The sequence below is a fragment of the Mytilus californianus genome, unplaced genomic scaffold, assembly GCF_021869535.1.
Source record: "Mytilus californianus isolate M0D057914Y unplaced genomic scaffold, xbMytCali1.0.p SCAF_5, whole genome shotgun sequence".
Classification (NCBI taxonomy): Eukaryota; Metazoa; Mollusca; class Bivalvia; order Mytilida; family Mytilidae; genus Mytilus; species Mytilus californianus.
Window position 1 is genome coordinate 112,401,241 of NW_026262701.1, and position 27,612 is coordinate 112,428,852.

The following is a 27,612-nucleotide window of genomic DNA, read 5'->3' on the forward strand; positions in this document are numbered from 1 at the left end:
AAAATACAGGCAGAGAATTTTATAAGACTTCTAATAAAATCCTATTAAAATGTGACATCCTCTTAAAAAAGGAAGTTTGTTTTTTTAGGCAAAAACAGTATTCTTATCTAATTAAGCCAAAATCCCTATTGTTAAAAGTTATCAGATGGTGTTGGCTTGATCTACAGATCAATAATGACAACAATGAAGACCATACCAACGTAACAGCAAGAACATTTTGTTTGTATAAGAAAAGTTCTATTTATGGCAGGGATCCAATAAATATGTTTAAATTAAATGAACTGGTTAACCTGATACAGTTAGGGGATATTAAAAGAGATAGTTCTAAAATAAGATGTGAAATGATTATATTTCTTATTCTAGGAATTCTACTGAATTTTGTGCCAAGTTACAAACTTATAAACTGGATAAAGATTTTAATAGAAAGGTTTATACAAATAGAAACAAATGTGTTGAGATATTGTTTACAAATCAAACATATACCAGATTGAGATTGTACTCTAGTAAATATAATTTGAAAGGGAAAGAAAACTAAATTTTAGTTGTTTCTGCTTAATAACACATTTAATACTGTAAATACATTCTTACGATCTTTGAAATAATCCTATTTGTACAGAGAAAAATAAGTGAATTTACTATTTTTACATACACAAATGGCACAAATAAGAAATGCACTATATTCTTGTATGTCAAACTCATAAACATATATAAACACAATCTGTAGCGCACTATAAAGATATTACTATATTTGTTAAAATGTCCATGGACAGGTTTATCCCCTTGGCCATGACTGTTATGTTTTGAATAATTGGCAAAAGATATTTACCAGAAGTATTAAATCCATAATTTTTACAAAAACAATTTTACTAACATACAATAGAACAGCACTAAATAAGTAAACATTAAGTAACTGGCTGTACAAAACCTAAATGAATTGCTTGAATTAAAGCTATTACATGATTGAAAAAAAACATAAAAACACATAACCTCTCTCACTTGAATCACATTGCACAATAGCAGCAGATTAACATATGACTGAGATCTTGTTTGGTTTGTCAATATAGGAACTGGCAGATGATACTATCAAAGTAGTTTTTGCAGAATGAACAAGATACCCCTACTTTCCTTATACAAAATACCTTTTCTATAGAATATGGTAGATCTATTTTACTCCAGTCAGTAGTAACCAATATTTATGTAACAAAGTTCAACTACTCTTTAGCTACAGTTTTAAATGATAATCTTAGCAATTATTTCACATTAAGATGAAGATTTCGATGTTTTGGAAATATTACTTTTGGTTATCTTCCAAAGGAAATATGAGGTTGAAACACAATAAATCCTATTTTCTCATCGTTCTGAAATCTGCATGTCTAAAAGTAGCATTACATCATTCTTCAATTCTACCATCAAAACTTTCCACCAAACCTTAGCTTAAATTCTGAAGTTTCAATTCATACAAGTTACTTTTAAATCTATATATATATATATATATCTACTACATAAATTTTGTAAATTTGTCACCCTTAACAGAACAAGGTCTTCCATTTACAAATATTTTCAAAACAATTTACATTCAAAGTGGAATCTTTTAATAAATTCAGTATAAATATTCTGACAGTGAAAATAGATTATTGAACACTTAACATCAACAGTATCTTCCAATCATGTACCGACTGTGGACTGCTAACCTGACTTCTGGAATACCTACTCCTGCATTACTAGCACTTTTCTCTGTAAGGCACCATCACCTGTTCCTTTGGCCTGCCAATACTCTCATGTCTCCTGGTCGGACATAATCACTGATGCATTCTTTAACATTAGCTGCCTGTACTTACATATCAGTTTATAATTGTATGCACTATTATTGTCATTTTAGAAATGTTTTATACAAAATGTCTGATCTACCTAAAGTTCGTTCTTCCTCCATTAAAAACAAGAGATCCCTGAGAGTCACACGTTTTATTCTTGGCCGTGACAATGTCTACAAAATAAATATTTTCTTTGAAACATGAGTAAATAAAGATCCTTACTTTCAATTCTTTCAACAAAACTTCTACACTTTTTTTTAACAATTTCCTCAAGAAAAGGTATTTTACGTATTCTTTTATTTCCACATTTTGAATATATACCTCACCATGTATTTGAAGATCCTTGGCTTTCCAATCTTTCAGTTTAGAGTTTTTCTTATAAATGTAAAACCTAGAAATTCCTATCAAATGGCAGCAAATTCATAGCAACTTCTTTGATTTCAGAAAATTCACAAATTTTTGGGGACATTTTTGTTATGGCAAAAAATATGACAGACTTATCTTCTGATTTTGTAAAATTATCTTCGGTTAATTTGTTCACAACAATATTTCAAGCAACCCATATAATTAATTCTGAAGTGTTGTCAACAATTGCAGCTTATGGACATAGTCCAGAACAGTGTTATATAAGAAGTAGTCATTTAAGACACTGGTCTGATCTTTCTTAATTATTTTATAAATTCAGATAATAGTTTTTGTAGTTTTTTCCTAATTTAAATTTGCAACTCTCTTTAAAAGCAAAAAGTACCCTTACCATTGATAGTTTTGAATGCTCATTTAAAGGGCCTATAAAATAAGCACCCCTTATATTTTACACATTGCTATTTTTCAAAGATGTAGTCTCTCAGCATAACTGATGATTATATATCCCAAAATGAAATCAGGAGCAGCAATCTACATTTGTTTTACTACAATTTTCAAAAGGAGACTTAAGGTCAAGTTGGAGTAAATTGGCTACGACAGATTTTGGTAAAATTTTAAATACAACTTTGGCTCGTTGAAATATAACAGAAAATCAAAAAAATCAAAGCACTGTAAGCGTTGTAGGCAGTTAACCAAAAACCAAGGCAAATGTAATTATGAAAACTGTGGCAGTGTAACTTCAATTTTTTCTTTAGATTTGAAAGAACAAGCATTAAACATTCGTATATTGTACATTTATGTTCATTAAATGAATTGATTATTAAGGCAAATTAATTAATATTGCATCAAGGTTTTCAAAAGCAACTCATATATCAATGTAAATGACCATTATCTTCACTCCCAAGTGCATGATGTTACTCCATACCAAGTTTGGAATAAAATGACAGGCGATTATAAAACAGTTGGTCAAACATTCTCGGGCTTTACACTGCTTAAAAGATTTATATGTTTTCTTTAAAATGAGCCATAAATGAAAATCATTATCGGCCCAGAAATAATTTAATAAATAATTAAAGTAAATTCAATTAACCTAGACTCATTTTTTGCATCAAAATTTTTTTATAATAAACAAGAAATAATTGTTACAGGATGCCGTTACGAAGTCTCCCAAACAAAGCCTCCATAATTCGTCATTCCCATGGTCTCCTGACATTGGGCAAAGTCCAGTTCATATTGGTTTGGTCTAGTAAAGTGATATGCATATGTGACACCTAGGAGATTGACCCTGTATGTCATTCAAATCTTTTTGAACTGATGAACAGGAATAAATATGGTTTAGGTGTGGGTATCTCGACCGTTTACAAGTTCTCAAACAGGAGGGGGTGGGATGACCCCAGGGACTCCCCCTATATTTCATTTGATTTGTTATATTGTCCCATACACATGAATACATATGGTTTAGGGGTGGGGATCTCGACCATTTCCAAGTTCAAACAGGAGGGTGTGGGGTAACCCCAGGGACCCCCATATATTTCATTTGATTTGTTATATTGTCCCATACATGAATACATATGGTTTAGGGGTGGGGATCTCGACCATTTCCAAGTTCGCAAACAGGAGGGTGTGGGGTAACCCCAGGGACTCCCCATATATTTCATTTGATTTGTTATATTGTCCCATACATGAATAAATATGGTTTAGGGGTGGGGATCTCGACCGTTTACAAGTTCTAAAACAGGAGGGGGTGGGGTGACCCCCAGTGACTCACCAAAATTTCATTTGATTTGTTTTATTGTCCCATACATGAATATATATGGTTTAAGGGTGTGGATCTCGACCATTTCCAAGTTCTCAAACAGGAGGGGGTGGGACGACACAGGGGACTCCCCCAAATTATTTCCATTTGATTTCTTTTATTGTCCCATACAAGTATATTTATTGTTTAGGGGTGGGGATCGCGACGGTTTACAAGATAAAAGTACATTTTCAAATTGAAGGGGGTTGGGATGACCCCCAGGGACTCGCCCTATATTTTGGTTGATTTTTTTTATTGTCCTGTTCTAATTATTGAAGACTGCATGTGTCTATCACTTACTGTTTTCGAGAAATAGTCATTTGAAAATTAAAAAAAATAAAATCCCATAGGGTTCTATAGTAAACCCCTCCCTTCTTCAGGCCCCTCCAAATACCCCTAAATAGACCCCAATGCACAAACAAAAGATTAATGGCTCCGCTAGACATGTTAGTCTAATATTTTATGAAACCCTAAGTAAATCTGACAAACGGTCAAAGTTGTCTTCTTAGACGATTTGAGTGGATTCGGTCCGACTTGTCTCGGGGACGAGTTGTCGACGTTACTTAAAACATCCCATCAACGTCGATTTCCGCATCTGTTTCATGATCGACCTCGTTTCATTCATAAAATAACAACAACCTTATTTGGCAAGATAAGTTAAAAATTACCGCCCACTTATATAACTTTATTTCCTCTATCACAGAGATTTGTTGTACATGAACAATATTCCTGCGCATTTTGCCATTTGGGAAATAGAAACGACTTGTAATTACCAATTTTCGGCGATGAAATATTTCATACAATTGTTCTTTGACATCGTAGCCAAAAGCACAGGGGATAATAAACTACGTACGGATTTCTATTGAGCACTACTTCCTATGTGCAACATCAAAAGTTTTGGGTAGTTCGACGATCATTTAAGGTTTTTCTGGTCATATTTTTTTTATTCCAGAAATAAAAGTATTAAAAAAATGTCCAATTAGTTATAAATAACATAATAGCCAGCTAGATAATAACAATGGCTCGTATTTCAGCATTTATTGGGTAGAACACAAATCTAGGGTGCTCGCATAAGGCAGCTTAACTGCCTAATAATGCATTTATTTCTTTTATTTTCTGAAATATTACTGATTGATTTCTCTCAAAACAGTTGAACATTTGTATAGAAAGCATTCAAAATCGGCGAAAATCATTCTTTAATTTGTCTTAAAATCATCAAATATCCAATTTCTAGTACATAAATTTTCTTTTAAAATCATATGTTGTTGATACATAAATTTCCGTATTATTGATGTCAACTAGTAATAGGGTCACTTACTTCGTTTTTGCGCTATATGCATTCAAAGGTGTGTTCTAGGTGAAAAAAATAACCACAAAACATCGAAATAAGCATAACGTCATCACATTTTAAGCTGTACAACATTGATTTTTGACATTTTTCACAACCAACTAGGTCACAAATTGGTCAAAAACCAAAAACAAAGTCGGTGAACCTATCATAATTTTATATCATTAAAACAGAAATTTATATATTAACAACATACAATTTTTTAAAGAAAATCTATGTACTAGAAATTGGAGATTTGACGATTTTAAGACATATTTAAGAAGATTTTTCATTGATTTTATGTGCTTTCTATACAAATGTTTACCTATTTTGACAGAATTCAATCAGCAATATTTCAGAAAATAAAAGAGATAAATGCATTATTTTAAAAATTTCTGTTATAGTTCAACGAGCCAAAGTTGTATGCAAAATTTTATAAAAATCTGTGACATATACCATTTACTGTTCCTTGACCTTAAAACAATTTGTTTAGAACTTACAGCTCTGGATGAAGACTGTGGACCATTGTGGAGATTCATACTGCTAGATCCAGACTGAAATACAACAAAATTATCATATAAATAATGCATTTACTATAATGATTTATGGCTACACAAAATAAGTTATTATTACATATCAGTGTCAATGAAGTACGTCCCAGATATCAACTCATCTAAAGCTCTTACTATTTCCTCAAAACAAAGGTTAGGCATTGAAACCAATATGGCAAATGTATACTGTAATTCAGAAAATGAAAAAAAGATGAATACAGAGACTCTAAAAGACTTAGAGGTGTCATAAAGTTTATGAAAAAAGGTCAAAATAGTAATATTAAAAATATATTCCCTTTAAGGAACATGACATTTGTTAAATAGAAAAAAAGTTATCAAGAAAACTTGCTCTGAGAAAAGGACTGTAACAACTGAATGATAAAAACTAAAGTCAAACCCTCATTTTGCCAAATGTTCAATTTTCAAATATTTTTAATTTCAACCTTCAAACATCTTTAACTTATATTAATTAAACAGAAAATTTAGGTCATAACATCAGTATGACATATACTTTTACAGGATTCCCATCTTAAATACATATAAACTGACCGAGTGAAAAACCTTATGCCCCTCACAATCACATGCTGGCTATAAACCCTTAAGAAGCAATGATGATTTTTCATCTGTTTTCATGTTTATAACAGACAGTTCATGAAAGACTCTTATTACTATCTTAGTAATTTGTTTACAACACACCTGTGCTTCCATGGCATCTGTTTTCCGTTTCTTTCTTGGCCCAATTGCTGCTAATGCTGTTAAATTTGCTTCTTTTTGTCTCATTCTGTCATTTTCTGCTTGTTGTAACTGTATAATACAAAAAAGCCTATGTTCAAAATTTGTGCGCAATAAAAGTCCTACTTTATATCTGCTCATATTTATGCTAGAATAAGTGAATTAGATAACAAAATTTGAATAAAAACATGAAAAAGAGAAATTGCTAAAAAATAAGTAAGAGGCAACAGGAGGATACCCATGTTCTAAATATAAGGCTGAATGACAAGTAAAATGCCAGAGTTCGCGAAAATGGTCGGTCCTGTCGGTCCTGTCGGTCAAAATGAGGCTCGGACCAGTATTTTGAAGGCTAGTGCCGGTCCCAATGACCGATGTAAAAACGGCCGTTGTAGTGCATATTTCGGCTCTTTTTTACATCGGTTATTAGATGTACCGCAACTGTTTCCAATAAGTGTTTACATCGGTTATCAGATGTACCCGCTGCCAATTTCCGGTACTGGTTTACGGATTTATTATAAACAAACCAAAGCGGCGATCTACACGTGGCCTACTAAATTTGTTCATAGAGCCATCCCTGGCAAACAATCGGCGATTGAACCCTACAATGGAGCAAACAAATACTGTAACAGCCGAGAAAGTGATTCAGATGATGAAATGGATAGTGAAGATGACTTTAAATAAGAACAATCAGAAGACCTGAACTGGTCCTTCATTGTTAATTTGCCTGTGGGTGCGAAGAATAAAACTAATATTAATAAAGTTATTTTTCGATAAAATATGTTATCAATTTTATTTCAGGATAAAATTGACAGGTTTTGTAGGACTGGCTAAAATTTTGTAGGACTGACAAATAATCATGCTTTGTCGGTCCCATGACCGACGGGTCAAAATAAGTTTTCGCGAACTCTGAAATGCTATTTCAATTTTATACATATAATATATAACTATGTTATTAGACTCTATATAAGATTTGTTCTTCTGCTTCCCATTTTGTCAAGTAGATGTAGGGATTTTGTTTAAGGATATAATACATCATTTCCAGTTATTTTCCATTCTGAAGTTTATACACCTCCCCCATCAGCCGTAAACAACATGCAATGACTAATCACATTCTGTGCTGTAGAATACACTAAAAATAAATTGGGATCAACAACAAAAACATGCACAAAAGTATCATCAATTAAAGATTTTTGGAAATATTTACTGAAATACATTATATAGTTCATCTGATCTTGTAGATTGGAGAAACCTATATGGTTTTCACACATAAAAATTTCTTGGCCCATGTTATTATAACAATTATAAACATAAACATTTTAAAATTAAATAGGCACTATGGGATAAACTATCTCATTTTAATCAGTATTTCATTCCAGAAAGTGTTAAAATTTTTAGTAGAAAGTATAAGAATTCATAAAGAAAATTGTATTGCAACAAACCTCTCTGGCTTTTTGTTTTATTTTTTGCTGCTCGGGATCTTCATTCTTTGAACGACTCTATAAATATATAAACAATATGCAGAACTCCGGACAATATACAGCATTTTTAGTACACATTTTTTTTTTATCTCAAAATTAAAATAACTGGATTTTTTTAAAAGTTGAAATATTTATAATCACACAGTTGCTGATTTATGTGTAAACATAATAAAAAAATTTTGGACATAAAACATATGCTTACCCTTTTCTTCCTGTCTGGGTTACAAAGGATCGCAAGTCTGTTTTTTTTTTTGAGATTGACACAAAACTTAAAAATGCACAACTGCACAATTTAAGAACTATTGCATACAGTTTCATTCAATTCCAAAGTATGTCAATGTATGCGTAAGTAGCAAAAAATAATATAAAAATCAGTGAAATAATCATAAGCATTACTTTTGCTGCCTTCATTATTTTCTCCCATTCTTGTTCTTCATGTCTCTTTTTCTCTATTTTATCTAATTCTTCTATAAATTTTAACTGTGATTTTACATCAGAACTTGGTTCAAATTTTTCATTCATCTGAAAAAGACACAACATTCATGATTAATAAATCATACTTTCTTACTTAACATTATCACCCAATAAAATAACTGGTTATTCTGAGACTGCAATAATTTTTATACCATGATGGTGTTTTCTTTGTATACTATTATTCCTTTAAAAGAATGATCTTAGGGACTATGCTAACTTGAAATCTATGCATGATCTCAGTGTGTATAATTATCAAGTCACATTTTCAATGGGTTTGTTTTACCCTAGGTCATAGCAATGAATGATTTCAGTGTATATCTTTACCTGAGGTCTTATATATTTCAGTGGGTTTTCTTACACTAGGTCAAACCAATGAATGATTTCAAAGTATATCTTTACCTGAGGTCTTATGAGTGATTTCAGTGTAAATCTTTACCTGAGGTCTTATGAGTGATTTCAGTGGATTTCTTACACTAGGTCATACCAATGAATGATTTCAGTGTATATCTTTACCTGAAGTCTTATGAGTGATTTCAGTTAGTTTTCTTACCCTAGGTCATACCAAAGAATAATCTCAGTGTGTATAATTATTAAGTCATGCCTATAAATTACATCAGTACTTTTGATTACCTGAAGGTTTTATTTATACCTGCAGCCTTGATGTTCTTGAGTCACCAGTTTAATTTATTTAAATTAAATGGACACTATTATATTGAGCATCTAGATGAAACTCAATTGGGGCCATTATCTTGTTTTGTAAAATATGTTGTTTTAATATAAAAAAAAAAGGTTAGGTTAAACTGAGAAGTTACTGCTCACTCTTAAAAATACACTTGCTCAAAATTATTCATTTTTTTAGATATTTAAGAAATATACTACACTTATTGATTTATTAGTGAATCAAAGAATTTTGAATTTTGCCATAGCAGATAACTTTTGCATCAATTCAAGGGTAGATAATTAAACTGAATGTTACTGCAACTTTATGAAATTTTATACATTTTAATTGAGTAAAAAGAAAATAGGAATATGTATCCCTTTTTTCTTTTAATGGATTTCCTAATTTTTCTTTTATTCCATGAAAGCAATTGATCTAAATAATGTCATCAAATATTTATTTCTATAAAAACTTTTTGTTTTAATTTGCCAAAGAATGAGTTTCCCCTATAAAATTGTGAAATTTTGAACTACATATTTTCACAGAATTTTGATTGCATATATATTTAACTTAAATTTTGGTGCTCTAAGATATTCACCATATAAACACACATCCCTTACAGGTGTAATACCACCAAATCATAGTACGTCACATCCGGTTGCATACGAAAATAGGTCTAAAAAAAATATTCCCTTGAATTTGACAGTTGTAGGTAATTGATCCTACATTTCATTGCAGTAAAACATTTCCGAGTCATAAACATATATCTTGGGTATTTCAAAGCACCATTATTTCTTTATTTGGGGTTTCTATAGAATATTTTGGAAACTTGAGGTTACATGGTTACTAAAGCTTGTACACAGGTTAAAAAAGGGGGGAAATTTGATTGGTTAACTTCCAGTGATGGTTATTTTCTTATATGCAATGAAATGTTATGTGAATTTTTTTCTATAGTACTGGACAGGATAAAACTTTACTCATGCCAAGTATTTCTTAATTTGAAACAAAGATAAATTCTGCACAATTTTTTGAAAAGTGCAAATTTAACAAAGACTAATAGGGGAAAATCAATGGTGGTATTACACCTTACACACATGTTTTTTTCCCGTAATGGATGATTTTGACTGATATTCTTTACAAAGACAGATGTCCCTGACATACTTTTCCTTTTTCAAGTATCCATGTTTGAAATACATTCAAATACTTCATTGATTTACTCGTCTAATACAAGGGTTGATCCACTTGAGAAAAAACATGCAGTCAAGGAATGAAGTAGAAAATTAAAAGTATAGGCTGCTGCCAAAAAACTAATCTTCAGAATGAAAATAAACAAACTAATTAAGTCAAAATTTCTCCTCTTTGAGTGGTTGCCCACATTTGTAAAATGGCCATCCCATGATACTATGCTTAAAAAAGAAAGTCTGTACTTACTTTATAAATTTCTATTCTATGTTCTGCTATTGTTGCTAATTTTTCTACTAAGTCACGTAACCTTTCTTGTGTAGCATGAGATACAAGGTTAAGTACATCATTATTTACATCTAAACCATGCTTCCTCGCTGAAAAAAAACCCAACAAAAACCCATAAATTCGTTGAATAAATTTCATGTCATTATAGGCAGTTGAGAAAAAATTTATTCTGTTTAAACTGAAAAAAGTTTTAATTTACTTGTGATCCTTATAATGGCAAATAGTAAAGTTGTCATCGCTAATTACCACAGTACACCCTATTGTTAGTTAATCAAGTAACATTATTTCTTAAAAATGGCAAAAACAAGATTGAGGTCAGTACAAAAAAATTCTGGATACTGTAATTTCAGAAATTATTGTGTGCATTTATTATTGTGATTTTTTGAAGGATCAAGGCTCACGCTAGCAGGCGACTGGGGCGACAAAGTCACTTTCCCGTCCGTGACTTCGCTTTGCCCGACCGTCAAAAGCGAAATCTAGTCGCCCTGTTGTTCACGATACTCGCTTTCAGTCGCTTTCGTCATCGACAATATTCAACGTTTACCAAGTCGATGAAACAGCAATTTTTCATTTGAAATTAAAGAAATTCAAAGACATAAACAATTTATTTTCTTTAGAAAAGAGGTTAAAGCATTAATTTCAAAGTTGGTTGCATGTTATTTTCATAAAGACAATTTTTTATCACTTCCGGTACTTGTTACTGAGAGCGTATATCAAATCATTCTAATTTTCGGCAAAATAAGCTTTTTACTTCATTAGAACGTGATGAAATTTGCCTGAAGTAAATTGGTTATCCTTATATTGCATTAAAAACGTCATATTTCCTTCCAAATAGCGTGTCAAACATCGTTTATTTTTGGAAATTTTTCTTCGTCCACCATTTAAATTTTTGGGCAAATTATTGTTCAACCAAGGATCGGAGTCAGGATTTCATCGGAAACGGACCAGCTATGACCGAAATCCGGATTCTTGCGATAATAACTAAGGACGCATGAAAGGCACAGCTGACAGAAGAAAATTGATCCCAATTGGAAAAATTACGCATTCCACAAGCATTAACATACTTTTGGTTAGATCTTCTTGATTAATGTATATGCATTGTTTCAATTTATAAATTAAAGTTGCTCAACTCTGGGACTATTACACTAATATAATTATATTATGTCCAAGCTTAACTGTGTTAAATAAAACTGTTAAATTTAAATATCTTTTTAATGAGAAATACTTAATTTCATAAACATGATGAGAGTAGTTTTTAATTGAATTTTAATTGATATAACAACTTCCTTTTCCTTTTTGATATAAAAAAAAATCTTTTTTATTATTGCCAGATATTTAATTGTTTTTTTCTGACAAGAGGACTAATATGATTGTGCAACTAAATATGATTAAAATAAACAACTTTGAATTTGAACTGTTACTTTAATTGTATACCCAGGTACAAATTGAACAATATAACAAAAAATAAGATAGATATGGCTCTTTGTATTATAGTAACAAGAGTGGACACACTGGAATGTCTCGCCTGTTTTAGTGTTCATAATTGACTTTATGTTGAAAGTAAAAAAAATAAGTTTATATAAGCTTTACATTAAATTAACATTTTAATGATGAATGAACATGAAGTCAAGGTGAGATAAACCCTATCAGACAAACATGTAGGCCGTACTATCATTCCATACACCAAATTTATTTAACATATATTGCCTAAAGTATCTTAGAAACAAACCTCATTGAGGAAACTGAACTTTGACCAATGAACCATAAAATGAGGTCAAGGTAAGATGACACCTGTCAGACAGACATATACACATAACATTCATATGTATATGGGTTCCTTGCAACTTCTACATGTCCATCAGACAGGGTTCACCTGACCTCAGCCTCATTTCATGGATCAGTGATTAAGGTTAAAGTTACGTGATTAGGTCCGTTTCTCAGATACTACGTATGCAATGAAGACAGACGATGGATGCCAATTGATGGCAAAAGCTCACAATGGCAATTTTGGCCAGGTAAGCTTTAAAGAGAAGTGACTACTTAGCATTAAAAGCATGAAAGGGAAATACATCTTTGAATAAGTGATCTGATGATTAGAGTAATATTTGCATATTTGTAGATTTTGTTTTACAGTTCTTGACATTCTTAACGAAATATAATAGACCTTTAGTGAGCAAGCTCACATTACCATGGCCCCCATATAAATCATGATTTAAGACAGTAATATGGTCTTCTGCAAATCTATTGTTAGTAAATAGGACCTTGAACTAAGACATAGCGACTTGAAAAACAATAGCCAGGGATCTTCCTCTTCTTTCTGTTAATTTATGTAGCCACATATCCAAGTTAAGTTGCAATCCAATTGAATACATCCTGAAACCTATGTTCAAATTTTAGTCTTTTTTAGTTACCTTGACCTTAGGCTTAAATATAGGTCTGTAATGCTTTTACATTCATGTTGAGTAACATGTTTTTAGAAAAAACAGCATCATAAAATCACATGGGATACCTTTTTGGCTACTAAATCACAGGCAAATATAGCAACAACATTTGAGTAAATAAAATCGCATTATACAAATTTTTTTTTTGAAACATTAAGTCAAATGACTACTAAAAGCAAACTTTGAAATTTCTTATGAAATAATTTTTCATCTAGATTTAAGGTTCATCAGAAGGGATTGACAAATATGGCCATTTTTTTATTTCCTCTTGAGTACAGACAAACCTGTGCACAAGGAAAAGTTTTAGGGCATTGCAGAAACTGGATAAATATTTGTCAATTCCTTGAGATGAACCTGAAAGACCCCCCCACCCAAAAAAAAAAAAAAAAAAAAATAAAATTATCTTCAATCTTTGATCAAAATATTGTAAAAAGTCATATTTTCATATTATCTATTTATCTATTTATGTTGCTATGCTAAAATATTTTTTACTTATCTCAATACTTATCTTATTTCATATGTATCAAAAATCAGTAAATGTGATTCTGGTGTGCAAACAAAATTTCAAAAGTTCTTCAATCTGTACATATTCAGCCAATTAATCTTTATGAAGGGACTGGAGTGAACTGTATTCTATGTTAAACATTCATGCATGAGTGACCTTATTTTAACATTTTCACACCTTCCAATGTTTTTGTTAATCACAGTTTAGTAACGATCCCTTAAAAGTTTTTATTATTTATTATCATTATTAATGTTATTTAAAGATTTTTATAAAATAATCTATTTCAATGTAAGTAATCAGCAGTTAAATAATAAAATACATTCCATACACCAAATATAGTTGACCTATTACATATAGCATCTGAGAAGAAGACCAAACAACAGAAACTTAACATTGACCAATGAACCATGAAAATAAGCTCAAGGTCAGATGAAACCTGTCAGACAGACGTGCACACCTTACAATCATTTCATACACCACATATAGTTGACCTATAACTTATAGTATCTGAGAAGAGGACCAAACAAGAGCAACTTAACATTGACCAATGAACCATGAAAATGAGGTCAAGGACAAATGACACCTGCCAGACAGACATGTACACCTTACAATCATTCCATACACCAAATATAGTTGACCTATTGCTTATAGTATTAGAAAAACAGACCAAAACACAAAAACTTAACATTGACCAATGAACCATGAAAATGAGGTCAAGGACAAATGACACCTGCCAGTCAGACATGTACACCTTACAATCATTCCATACACCAAATATAGTTGACCTATTGCTTATAGTATTAGAAAACAGACCAAAACACAAAAACTAAAAATTGACCAATGAACCATGAAAATAGGTCAAGGACAAATGACACCTGCCAGACAGACATGTACACCTTACAATCATTCCATACACCAAATATAGTTGACCAATGGCTTATAGTATTAGACAAGAGTGCACACACTGAAATGTCTGGCCTTCTTTACTAACCATTGATTTTATGTTGATAGTCCTAAATATAAAGCTTTACTACAAGTAACACATAAACTTAACATGATCCAAGAAAATGAGGTCAAGGTCAGATAAACCAAACGAGAAATACATGTACACCTTAAAATCATTCAATAAACCAAACATAGTTGACCTATTGCTTATAGTTTCTAAGAAACAGTCTTAACCAAGAAAACTAAATATTGACCAATGAACCATGAAAATGAGGTCAAGGTCAGATGATACCTGCCAGACAGACATATACACCTTACAATCCTTCCATACAACAAATATAGTTGATCTATTGCTTATAGTTGAAGAAAAACAGACCAAAACACAAAAACTAAACACTGAGAAATGAACCGTGGAAATGAGGTCAAGGTCAAATAAAACCTGCGAGACTGACATGTACATCATAAAATATTTCCATACACCAAATATAGTTGACCTATTGCATATAGTATTAGAAAAAAAGACCAAAACTCAAAAACTTAACTTTGACCACTGAACCATGAAAATGAGGTCAAGGTCAGATGACACCTACCAGTTGAACATGTACACCTTACAATCATTCCATATACCAAATATAGTAGCCCTACTGCTTATAGTATCTGATATATGGACTTGACCACGAAAACTTAACCTTGTTCACTGATCCATGAAATGAGGTCGAAAACAAATGAAAATTGTCTGACGGGCATGAGGACCTTGCAAGGTACGCACATACTAAATATAGTTGACCTATTGCATATAGTATTAGAAAAAAAGACCAAAACTCAAAAACTTAACTTTGACCACTGAACCATGAAAATGAGGTCAAGGTCAGATGACACCTACCAGTTGGACATGTACACCTTACAATCATTCCATATACCAAATATAGTAGCCCTACTGCTTATAGTATCTGATATATGGACTTGACCACGAAAACTTAACCTTGTTCACTGATCCATGAAATGAGGTCGAGGACAAATGAAAATTGTCTGACGGGCATGAGGACCTTGCAAGGTACGCACATACTAAATATAGTTGACCTATTGCATATAGTATTAGAAAAAAAGACCAAAACTCAAAAACTTAACTTTGACCACTGAACCATGAAAATGAGGTCAAGGTCAGATGACACCTACCAGTTGGACATGTACACCTTTCAATCATTCCATATACCAAATATAGTAGACCTACTGCTTATAGTATCTGATATATGGACTTGACCACGAAAACTTAACCTTGTTCACTGATCCATGAAATGAGGTCGAGGTCAAATGAAAATTGTCTGACGGGCATGAGGACCTTGCAAGGTACGCACATACTAAATATAGTTATCCTATTACTCATAATAAGAAAGAAATTAACATTACAAAAAATGTTGACTTTTTTTTCAAGTTGTCACTGAACCATGAAAATGAGGTCAAGGACAATGGACATATGACAGACGGAAACTTCGTAACATAAGGCATCTATATAAAAAGTATGAAGCATCCAGGTCTTCTAGCTTCTAAAATATAAAGCTTTTAAGAAGTTAGCTAACGCCGCCGCCGCCGGATCACTATCCCTATGTCGAGCTTTCTGCGACAAAAGTCGCAGGCTCGACAAAAAACAGACCAAAACACAAAAACTTAACATTGACCAATGAACCGTGAAAATGAGGTCAAGGTCAGATGAAACCTGCCAGACTGACATGTATCCCTTATAATCATTCCATACACCACATATAGCTGACCTACTGCTTGTAGTATCTGAGAAACGGACCTAATCACGTAACTTTAACCTTGATCACTGATCCATGAAATGAGGCTGAGGTCAGGTGAACCCTGTCTGATGGACATGTAGACGTTGCAAGGAACCCATATACCAAATATAGCTATCCTATTACTCATAATAAGTGAGAAATTTACATAACAAAAAAACTAAACTTTTTTTTCAAGCAGTCGCTGAACCATGAAAATAAGGTCAAGGACATTGGACATATGACAGACGGAAAGTTCGTAACATAAGGTATCTGCATACAAAGTATGAAGCATCCAGGTCTTCTACCTTCTGAAATATAAAGCTTTACAAATAGTTTACGCCGCCGTTGCCGCCGGATAGTAATACCTATGTCTCACTTTCTGCGACTTTCGTCGCAGGCGAGACAAAAACCAAACATTGTAGCCCGCGAGCGAACAAGCACTTCTCTTTCAAATCTCACCACTTCTCCCTCTCAGTTTCAAAAAGAGAAGTCACTTCTCCCTATGATTCTGAAGTAGTGAGAGCCCTGAGGATGGACAGAAATGAGAGATTAATGATTGCAATTTCAGGAAAATCTTAATACAGATATGTGTATCATATATTAGAATGTGAGTTCTTACTATTGTGATACTCACGGAGTCCCAATTATTTGCATTAATAAAAACCTACCAATAATTTTTGAATTTACAGTAGTTTATAGAAAATAAAAATGTTGTGGGAGAATTTGTGCTCATATTAAATAATTGATGGAAAGCAGGTTGACAGGTTGAAAACAACATGACTCCTGCAGCAAAGATACATGGCTGTTATTACTATACCTATACAAGAAACTCTCTTCTGTAAAGCTGAGTGGTGTAAAAAGGCTTCATCAGAACAGGACCTGATGTGGGTACCAATAAATTCTGAATTACTGGCTAATATATTTCTACTTTCTTCTGTCAGGTTCACACCACCCATAGTAGCTACATCATTTATATCGTCATCATCCCTGTAAATAATTATCATTTATCATTGATAACATCATGATATAAATTTTTTATGATAAATTCTGTTTTGTAGATTTTTGATTTCATGGGTTTGCCAAAGTTTGCATAAAAGCATATAGAAAATGAATACTTCACTGAAAATTTGATGTACATATACCCACAGAATCCCTGAAACTGGTATCCCATGAATAATAATGATCCATCAGGGATCACCACAACGTATTTAGGCATGGCAGTGCGCCACGCATAAATTTCCAGCGCCACGCTCATTTTATTGTCCGCCACACTTGAAAATTCAATAGATTGAAGTTAAATTTCAGATATCCCTAATCCAATTATCATGTCAGTGGCAATTAAGAAATCTAATTATTGTTAATTGGTGTGAACATTACCTCAAGGGATGTACACTGACAGCTGATTACATTATTTACATGGTCTCGCGTGGTTGAACAAGGTAACAACCAATGAACGATCATGACCCAGTTTCTTCAATTTGAAAAGTAAAAATTTTTTGCAAACTATGGGTATCTTATGAATGCAAATGTTTGACTGTGCCTCAAATGAAATTTTTATATCCTAACGAGAATAATTAAAGCAGTAATCCAGAAAACAAATGAATTCCTTGCCCACATGTTCCCTTTGTTGACAAGAATGTCACATGATCTCTTTTAGCGGGAAAATACTTGGGAAAACCTAAATAACAAATATTGTCTGGTTATTTATAGACAGTTAGATCAACAGCTGGGATAGGAGTTTTATTATCTGAAAACTCATTTAAAGTTTGAAAAGAGTAAAACTGGATATTTATAATTCCATTACATTATTGTATTGGAAAAAAGGGGAGTTAATTTAATAAAATTCTACATAACAAATATGATTTTGTAAACTGCTAGATAGGCTAAAAACAAAAAATAATAATTTGATTGAAATCACTTTGAAATTATGTGACTAAACAATTTTTTGAATTATTTTAAATTTCTTTACCTTTTTTACCAAGTGGTTTTCCATAAGACAATTTAAATAAAATTTGTTAGAAGCTCTTTAAAATAATAAAATTATACATTGCATACATTATCACATGAAAAGCAATATTATATGTAGATCCCTCACTTTAATGTTCCTGCAATCTAGGAAGCCACATCAGGTGTTTCCTCTCCCCGTTGAATATGTTCCTACAAGTGTTGACCACTAATAGGACCAACTACTTAATGTATGCATGAGAGACCCCCTTTCCAAATTAGCTATATATGACAAATACATGCAAGGCATATAATTAATAATTCATGCACAACGAATCGATTCGACAACGCAACACAAAATCTCTGATTTGATGAACTTTCTCCCCCACCCTTGATTTTCATTCTGTTGTGAACCCTGATCCATGGTATCAGTTTGGTATGATATTTTGTAATTAGAAAATACATGTATAAAACAATTAATATGAAGGATCATATAACACTTCTTTTACTTATACATTTATGCAGAATGTTTTTGGAAATTCTTTTCTTTTATTATAAATTTGTTAAAACAAACAAGATTTGTATTTAAGATAGAATGGTTACTGTCTAAACATAAGTTTAATGCCCTTGTTTGAAGTCCATCCCTGAAATTTTAAGGGTTTTACTGATATAAAAGATATAGACATATTTAGGTTTTACCAGGAATGCATATATTGGGATTGATTGATTGGTGTTTAATGCCACTTTCAGCACTATTGCATATCTACAGAGCTATTTTGTGGCTGTCAGTTTTAATAGGTGGAAGAAGCCAGAGTGCTTGAAAGAACCAGCATTTCCTTTCATAGGAAAACTAACAATCCTTTTCAATTAAGATTGGAGTCGAATGCACCTGCCACTGCCAGGTGAGGGATTAGAACTCACAACTTCAGTGTTGGCAGGCTAGTGATACAGAAGTTTGACTACTTAGACCATGCAGCCACCGAGGCCCCTGCATGTATTGAGAAGACTAGAAGGAAAACATTTGATGTAGTTGGTGGATGATCACATGACTAGAGAGAAGTGGGGTTTTATGTAGTTGGTGGATGATCACATGACTAGAGAGAAGAGGGGTTTTATGTAGTTGGTGGATGATCACATGACTAGAGAGAAGTGGGGTTTTATGTAGTTGGTGGATGATCACATGACTAGAGAGAAGTGGGGTTTTATGTAGTTGGTGGATGATCACATGACTAGAGAGAAATGGGGTTTTATGTAGTTGGTGGATGATCACTTGACTAGGGAGAAGTGGGTATAAGTCAGACAGCAACACAATGGAAACAAGTCAACTAGAGAGCAGCATTCAGTGTTCATGGTTTTCAACAATATAATACATCAATATCCTACCAAGTATAGAATTTAACGCATTAAAATGACCAAAAAAATCATTTAGATATAACTAAAGACCTGTCATTTTGCATTGATAATTCATTGGTTGAAGGTCTCTGAAAAATTGGTTTTTAACCCTATACATCAAATTTTGCTTCAGAACACCTTGCAAGGGACAATACTCACTTCAATGATTCATATTTAGGTTTAGCACTATGAGGTCTACTGGCTGCAGGACTTGCCACCTGGTGTCCTGCTGTCATAACTGTTTTTGGAATAACTGGTCTCTGTTGCATTCTAACTTGGTTAGGTCTAATATGCTGTAATCCATCCATTGGCTAAAAAGAGGCATAAATATTTTAATACATTGATTTATAACAATGATATTCAGACATAAATTGTGTACGTTGATGGGTTACTGTCTCACTGACCGTAACCACTGCCCATTTGTTTAAGATTTTCAATGTAACTTCATTTTAGATAATTTAAATGTAAAATGTCAGCCTTTGCTATGTATGTCCCATGCTTTATATCTAACTGAAACAAAGAAATTTGATAAACTGTGTATAACTGTAGTAGTGCACATCCCTTTTTAAGTATAATAAATCTACTGAATGCAGTGATATTGTTTGACTCAAATTACATCCGAAATTCAGCTTTTTCCCCTAGAGAAAATTACCAATTACTAAAACAAATGGCTTAAAATTCCTCCCAATAAGTTTTACATTTTTCCCAAAAGTGATGGCAATGGTAGTAATGAATGTAAATTTCGTATTGATGTTATTGTTTTGATATTATGAAAGCACTTTTGAGATCCAGGTTTCTGATCAGAATCATCATGTATGTACTTCGAGATTCCGCCAGTGTAGACACACCCCTTGATTGACTGCAAGGGTACAGCGGATCCATGTACACTCCCTAATGGATTAATGGAGATGTGTCCTTTACAATATTAACCCACCACCAGAACAATCCCCACCTCAACACCACCCAAGGGAGCGTGAAGGACACCGCAAAGTCTGTTATTATGGTGGAGGAAGCCGAAGTACTCGGAGAGAACCACCAGGCTTCTCGGCGGGAATAGACAACCCGAAGAGATTTCAGAAGATTGATCTCCAGGTCAAGCTTGGAACAACTTTGACCTACCGAGGCCCCCGAAGTATCCAATCTAGTTTAAACTCCGGTCTGGATACCAGAGATGTGTGTGGGAGGGTGAAAATCACCCTACTGATGTACTGAAAATTCGACGTCTCAAGTGAGAATCGAACTCTGGACCTTCAGCACTGTAGCCATCGGTCTTAACCACTAGACCACGAACCACACATCATGTGGTTTTCAATGCATTAAGTTTCATAATTGTTTCCATCTCTTTCCCCTCCCCAAAAAGTACCTTTCAGGTTGAAAATTTCCGACAATCAAAATATATGTGATAAATTTCATAAAACTGTGCAAAAAAGACAGTCAAGTTTAGCAAAAATCGGAGATGGGTTTAAAAAAAAAATAAACCAAGTTCCCAATTTCAATAAAAATTATGCATTTTTCCCAAAAAAAAACGGTAGAGGTAGTTTTGAAAAAAGACAACAATATCACTGGAATGTATACATATATTTACCTGCTGCAACCTTATATGGCTTGGATGTGGTTGTATAGATGAACTACTGAATGCTGTGCCTTTCATAACCTCTATAGGAGGTGCTTTTACTCCTTCTATATGCATTTTATTTTCTAACAAGGACTGCCGTAAATGTGGTAGACTTTTCTGAAATTATTTCAACATAAAGAGTTCAGATACTAATTCTAAATACGAAAAAATTTAATCACTTCAAATTTTCCTTTGTTATGATGACAAGAAGACCAGCAGTAAATAAGAATGGATTTTACTTATAAGATATTTCTAAAATTGTATGTTCAATGTAGAAAAAGTATAGAAAACATAGGATGGAACTTAAAACTATAAAGATGTTGTTAATTAATCAAAAAGAGGAGAACATGGAGAATGAAGCAGCTTAAAACTGTAAAGAAATGTGTGTTTAAAGTTATTTATCTAAGAGGGGAGAATGAAGCAGCTTAAAACTATAAAGTAATGTGTGTTTAAAGTTGTTTATTTATCTAAGAGAGGAGAATGAAGCAGCTTAAAACTATAAAGTAATGTGTGTTTAAAGTTGTTTATTTATCTAAGAGGGGAGAATGAAGCAGCTTAAAACTATAAAGTAATGTGTGTTTAAAGTTGTTTATTTATCTAAGAGGGGAGAATGAAGCAGCTTAAAACTATAAAGAAATGTGTGTTTAAAGTTGTTTATTTATCTAAGAGGGGAGAATGAAGCAGCTTAAAACTATAAAGAAATGTGTGTTTAAAGTTGTTTATTTATCTAAGAGGGGAGAATGAAGCAGCTTAAAACTATAAAGAAATGTGTGTTTAAAGTTGTTTATTTATCTAAGAGAGGAGAATGAAGCAGCTTAAAACTATAAAGAAATGTGTGTTTAAAGTTGTTTATTTATCTAAGAGGGGAGAATGAAGCAGCTTAAAACTATAAAGTAATGTGTGTTTAAAGTTGTTTATTTATCTAAGAGGGGAGAATGAAGCAGCTTAAAACTATAAAGAAATGTGTGTTCAAAGTTGTTTATTTATCTAAGAGGGGAGAATGAAGCAGCTTAAAACTATAAAGAAATGTGTGTTTAAAGTTGTTTATTTATCTAAGAGGGGAGAATGAAGCAGCTTAAAACTATAAAGAAATGTGTGTTTAAAGTTGTTTATTTATCTAAGAGGGGAGAATGAAGCAGCTTAAAACTATAAAGTAATGTGTGTTTAAAGTTGTTTATTTATCTAAGAGAGGAGAATGAAGCAGCTTAAAACTATAAAGAAATGTGTGTTTAAAGTTGTTTATTTATCTAAGAGGGGAGAATGAAGCAGCTTAAAACTATAAAATAATGTGTGTTTAAAGTTGTTTATTTATCTAAGAGAGGAGAATGAAGCAGCTTAAAACTATAAAGAAATGTGTGTTTAACATTGTTTATTTAAGAAGAGAGGAGGAGGAGAATAAAGTGGCTCAAAACTTTCCAAGAATAGTGCTCTCTCCCTACACGAGACACCTAAAAATATATATATGAATAGAATAAATGTAAAATATAAAAAGTTGGACTGTACATAAAAAAAAAAAACCTGGTACATTTTGTAGAAACAATGAGACTTACAGTATTTATCTAAAATAAAATTGAAGGATATGATTAATTTCAAAAGTTTTCAGAGTCACTCATATTTTTGTTTTACCTTTAGAAATGGCACTAAATATGGTTGAGGTGATGATTTGAGTTCTTTCTGTAACCTTTCAGTAAACTGTTCTGGTTCAACTTTATTGTCCTGTAATAAATAAATAAACAGTAAATGTGAGTATATCATTACTAAACATTACATGGATTAAAACCTAGATAAAGATTTTAGCAATGTGATAAAACAAAGCATACTACATATATCAACTTCAGTAAACACGTTTTAACCAAACAATTACATCTAATTATATTAGTAAGTAGGAAAAACAATTAATTTCTTTAAAAAAAAAAAAACATTTAGGGATATATTCAATTTGAATATCTTTATTCTAGAAAAATAATACCAATAAAATTTCATTAACTTTTAAAGTTTGTTAACCTCAGTAAAAAATCTACTCCCAGCATTATGCAATACTTGAAGAATTCATTTTTAGAAAAAAAGCGCCTGGAATTATACTTACTATTAATCCTTGGATAAGTTCTCGGACATTCTTCACAGTTTGCTCCGGTTGACTTGCTGCCAGTTTGATCAAAGTTGACAAGAAATTTTTACACTTTTTAACATTATCTAATGGTTGTTGATGATGACCTGGTAATGAACCTGTAATACATATATTTGTAATTATGATAGAAAAACAATAGAATACTTATATCTATTTATCATCTAATGAAATGTTTAAATTGAGAATATCAAAATCCACTTGCCTTATCACTATATTGCTGCATTATTGCCCCTGAATATTATGATATCTTTGATTAACCAGTCTGGTTCAGAACGGATACAAGGTGTTTTAGACAACTTTCTCTATCGTGTCTATAATATTATTTCTCTTCATTTGTTATGTAAAAAATGTGGATAGTGTCCACATGTGGACACAGATGATGCCCCCGCTTGCATAGCATATAGTTATAAAGGGACATAACTGAAGAACGGTAAAAGTGACGCTACCCAAATTTGAACTTGATCTGAGTTTTGTGGTAATAAGCATTGTGTGTAAGTCTCATAACATTTGGTTTAGGCTAACTTAAGTAGAGAACAGGAAGGATTGTGCCTGATATTCATATGATGAAGACATAATCTTTTAATCAGTTTAATTGAGGTCTGGAGCTGGCATGTCAGTAACTGCTAGTAGTCTGTTGTTAATTATGTATTATTGTCATTTTGTTTATTTTCTTTTGTTTCCTATTCTGACATCGGACTCAGACTTCTCTTATGCTGAGTTTTACTGTACGTACTGTTGTGCGTTTGTTTTTTCTACATTGGTTAGAGGTATAGGGGGAGGGTTGAGATCTCAAAAAAAATGTTTAACCCCGCCACATTTTTGCGCCTGTCCCAAGTCAGGAGCCTCTGGCCTTTGTTAGTCTTGTATCATTTTTAATTTTAGTTTCCTGTGTATAATTTGGAGTTTAGTATGACGTCCATTATCACTGAACTAGTATACATATTTGTTTAGGGGCCAGCTGAAGGACGCCTTCGGGTGCGGGAGTTTCTCATTGCATTGAAGACCCATTGGTGGCATTCGGCTGTTGTCTGCTCTGTGGTCGGGTTGTTGTCTCTTTAACACATTCCCCATTTCCATTCTCAATTTTAACAAAAACTAAAAATTCAGCAATTTTTCTATTTGTAAACACGCATAACTCTAGAACAGTTGTGTATAAGTTTTATAACATTTGTTTGAAACAAACTTAGAGAACAAAAAATTCAGCAATTTTTATGTTTATAAAGGGAACTAACTCAAGAATGGTAAAAGTGTCGCCACCAAATTTCGTACTTACCGGTAATCTGTATTATGTAGTAATAAGCATTGTGTATAAGTTTCATAACATTTGGTTGAGGCAAACTAAAGTTAGAAAACGGAAACAAAAAATTTGTACTTGATCTTAGTTTTGTGGTAATGAATATTGTGTTTAGGTTTCATAATGTTTGGTTGGGGCAAACTTAAGTTACAGAATGGAAACTAAAAAATTTGCAATCTTTCGATTTATAAAGGGCATAACTCAATAATGGTTAAAGTGACACTACCCAAATTCAACTTGATCTGTGTTTTATCAGTGGAAGTCAAAATTAAACATTGCATTGTATATAGCATTGATTGTAGTTGATTCAACTATAATCATGGACAAAGGAAGATAACTCCAATTTTAATAAACAGTTGCGCCATGAGCGCATGATACGCCCGTCGCTTTTTCAAAGATTTAACAATAAAGTTCAATAACTTCTCAATGTCATATCAGAATTTATTAAAAACCTAAAGCTTTAGGGAAGTTATTTTAATAGATATAAACCAGTCACCAAAGTTTCATGAAAACTGCTCAAAGCACTTTCGAGTTATTGTCGAAAACTGGAAAATCACCCCTTTTTTTAAGAACGAAACCTCATAACTCAGAAGCGTAAAATCTAAAATTTATAAAAATCGAAAGGGAGCTTACATTAATAGATATAAACAATTCACCAATGTTTCATGAAAACTGCTCAAAGCATTTTTGAGGTATTGTCCGAAAACTGGAAAATCCCCGTTTTTGTAATGAATAAAACCTTATAACTCGGAAACGTAAAATCTAAAATTCATAAAAATTGAAAGGGAGCTCACATCAATAGATGTAAACAATTCACCAAAGTTTCTAGCAAATTGGTGAAAGTGTTTTTGAGTTATTGTCCAAAAACTTGAAAATCCCCCCTTTTTAATGAATAAAACCCCATAACTCGGAAACATATAATCTATAATTTATAAAAATTGAAAGGGAGCTCACGTCAATAGATATATACAATTCACCAAAGTTTCATGCAAATTGGTTAAAGCGTTTTTGAGTTACTGTCCGACATGTTGACGACGGACAACGGTATACCATAATACGTCCCGTAAACGGGCGTATAAAAATTACTTGATATTTAGAAAGAAATAAAAATTTTACAATTTTTCCATTTATAAAGGGGCATAACTCTAGAACGGTTAAAGTGACGCCACCAAAATTCAAACTTGATCTGTGTTTTGTGGTAATAAGCATTGTGTATGTATAAGTTTCATAACATTTGGTTGACATGGTTGAGGCAAACTAGTTAGAGAACGGAAACCAATTTTGGGACGTACGTCCGTACGTACAGACGGACAAGGGTAAAAGTTAATGCAACATCGGCTACGGCGGGGGCATAATAAAACTGTAAAAGCACTGGAAAAGGCATTTGCTGTATAGTAAGAAATATGCATGTGTGCAAGGTTCTCCGTACAAGATTAGATCCTTAATTACAAGTCACAAAATAATTGCAAACCAAATATCTCCAATAAAACAATTATCAGTTATGTTGAAACACTTTCATAAAGTATAAAATACAATGATTTACTGTCATATTAATCATATTGAAATTTCCAGTATTTATTAATTGCCTCATAATCAAGTAGCCTGGTCAATTCCTGAGAAATGCACGTTTGTGTCATCAAAATCATTTCAATTCTAATATGTTGCATTCCACAAATCATTATTGCCATAAAAAAAATCTTGCAAAACATATTAAAATTTAAGCAGTACACCTGTTTTTGAAACAAGAATTCAGGAAAAATTTTGTTTGGTAAAACTCTGATAAGTTCAAAGTTGTATGCTATTGTTTAAATTGCTGTAATTTATGCTAATAACATTAGTTCAACCAGTTACTTTGGCGCATTTAATCAATCCAATGGATACATCTATTGCACCATCTTTCTTACTTGTATATAAATTTTCTCTTATGCTGTGATGGACACATGGACAGGTTTTTATACTGGCTTGAATCTGAAAAGTGGCACCTATTTTTCCTTTGCTCACAATGAATTAGCTTTTCAAGGACCAGAAAATTTATATGATGTGTAAATTGGTTTATGACGTTGAGTTACAAAATGCACTGATGTGTAAATAGTTTGAAATACTGAATCAAAATAACATCAACACAAGATATTTTGATGAAATTTACAGATGATGTGGTAGACTGTATTTTAGAGGTCATGGGCAGATTATCAATGGGAAAACTGTTTAAATTTGAATTGGGAATAGGGATGATATTTGGCTGAAAATCATAGGCAGAAAAGAGACTGCAAACAATTTATTTTATCACTGCACCAGGAAACAAAGTCTGTTATACAACTGTCATTTAGTCATTTTGAAGTGAATTGATTTTAAATCATATCCCATTTAAATAAACCTGTAATAGTGTTTATCTTTACTATTCTTTTTTGTTCATACATCACCTGTTTGTACAAGTGTTGAAATAAAATTAACTTGGCTTTTTTGAGTTATCTACCTTGACTTGCAGATGGTGGTTGAGAAACAACTGTAGGAACTGATGAAGTAACTGATGGTTGAGTATTTGGTCGGACTACCCTCGGAGGTTGTGCTTGTTGTGGTTGAATAGTTACAATCTGTGAATTTGGAGGGCGCTGCTGATGTGAGCTTACAGGTGGCTACAACGAGAATGCATGTACATGTAAATTGAAATACATTAGAATACAAAGTATCAAAGTATCAAAGTACAAATGTGTGTTGACCTATCATGCCTATTGTCTAACGATGTCATACTTACATTTTTGCTTGTAAAATAAAGACTACATCAAGCCAAGCAGAAGATAAACTACACCATGTAGACAATGACTAAATGTTTTCTAAAAGAGAATGTGAGATTGGATAAGTATATTGGGGAGAATGAGGCAATCAAAGCTCCATCTGACGTAATCAGCTTATC

The 27,612-nt window shown here is 32.5% G+C and overlaps 1 protein-coding gene across 1 annotated transcript in view; it reads right to left on the bottom strand.

Moving 5' to 3' along the window:
- Window positions 1-533: 533 nt before the first annotated feature.
- Window positions 534-27,612, bottom strand: part of LOC127700663 (transcription initiation factor TFIID subunit 4-like) — a 30,849-nt gene continuing 3,770 nt past the window's right edge. Inside the window, exons 3-14 of the mRNA XM_052204231.1 lie at window positions 27,175-27,334; window positions 23,366-23,505; window positions 22,906-22,995; window positions 21,250-21,396; window positions 19,824-19,975; window positions 17,146-17,315; window positions 10,621-10,748; window positions 8,454-8,579; window positions 8,019-8,075; window positions 6,544-6,651; window positions 5,797-5,850; window positions 534-1,984 (exon numbers count right to left, since the gene is read on the bottom strand). Of these exons, the coding sequence (XP_052060191.1) occupies window positions 1,871-1,984; window positions 5,797-5,850; window positions 6,544-6,651; window positions 8,019-8,075; window positions 8,454-8,579; window positions 10,621-10,748; window positions 17,146-17,315; window positions 19,824-19,975; window positions 21,250-21,396; window positions 22,906-22,995; window positions 23,366-23,505; window positions 27,175-27,334 (1,446 nt within the window). The 3' untranslated portion in view covers window positions 534-1,870. The remainder of the gene's footprint in view (window positions 1,985-5,796; window positions 5,851-6,543; window positions 6,652-8,018; window positions 8,076-8,453; window positions 8,580-10,620; window positions 10,749-17,145; window positions 17,316-19,823; window positions 19,976-21,249; window positions 21,397-22,905; window positions 22,996-23,365; window positions 23,506-27,174; window positions 27,335-27,612) is intronic.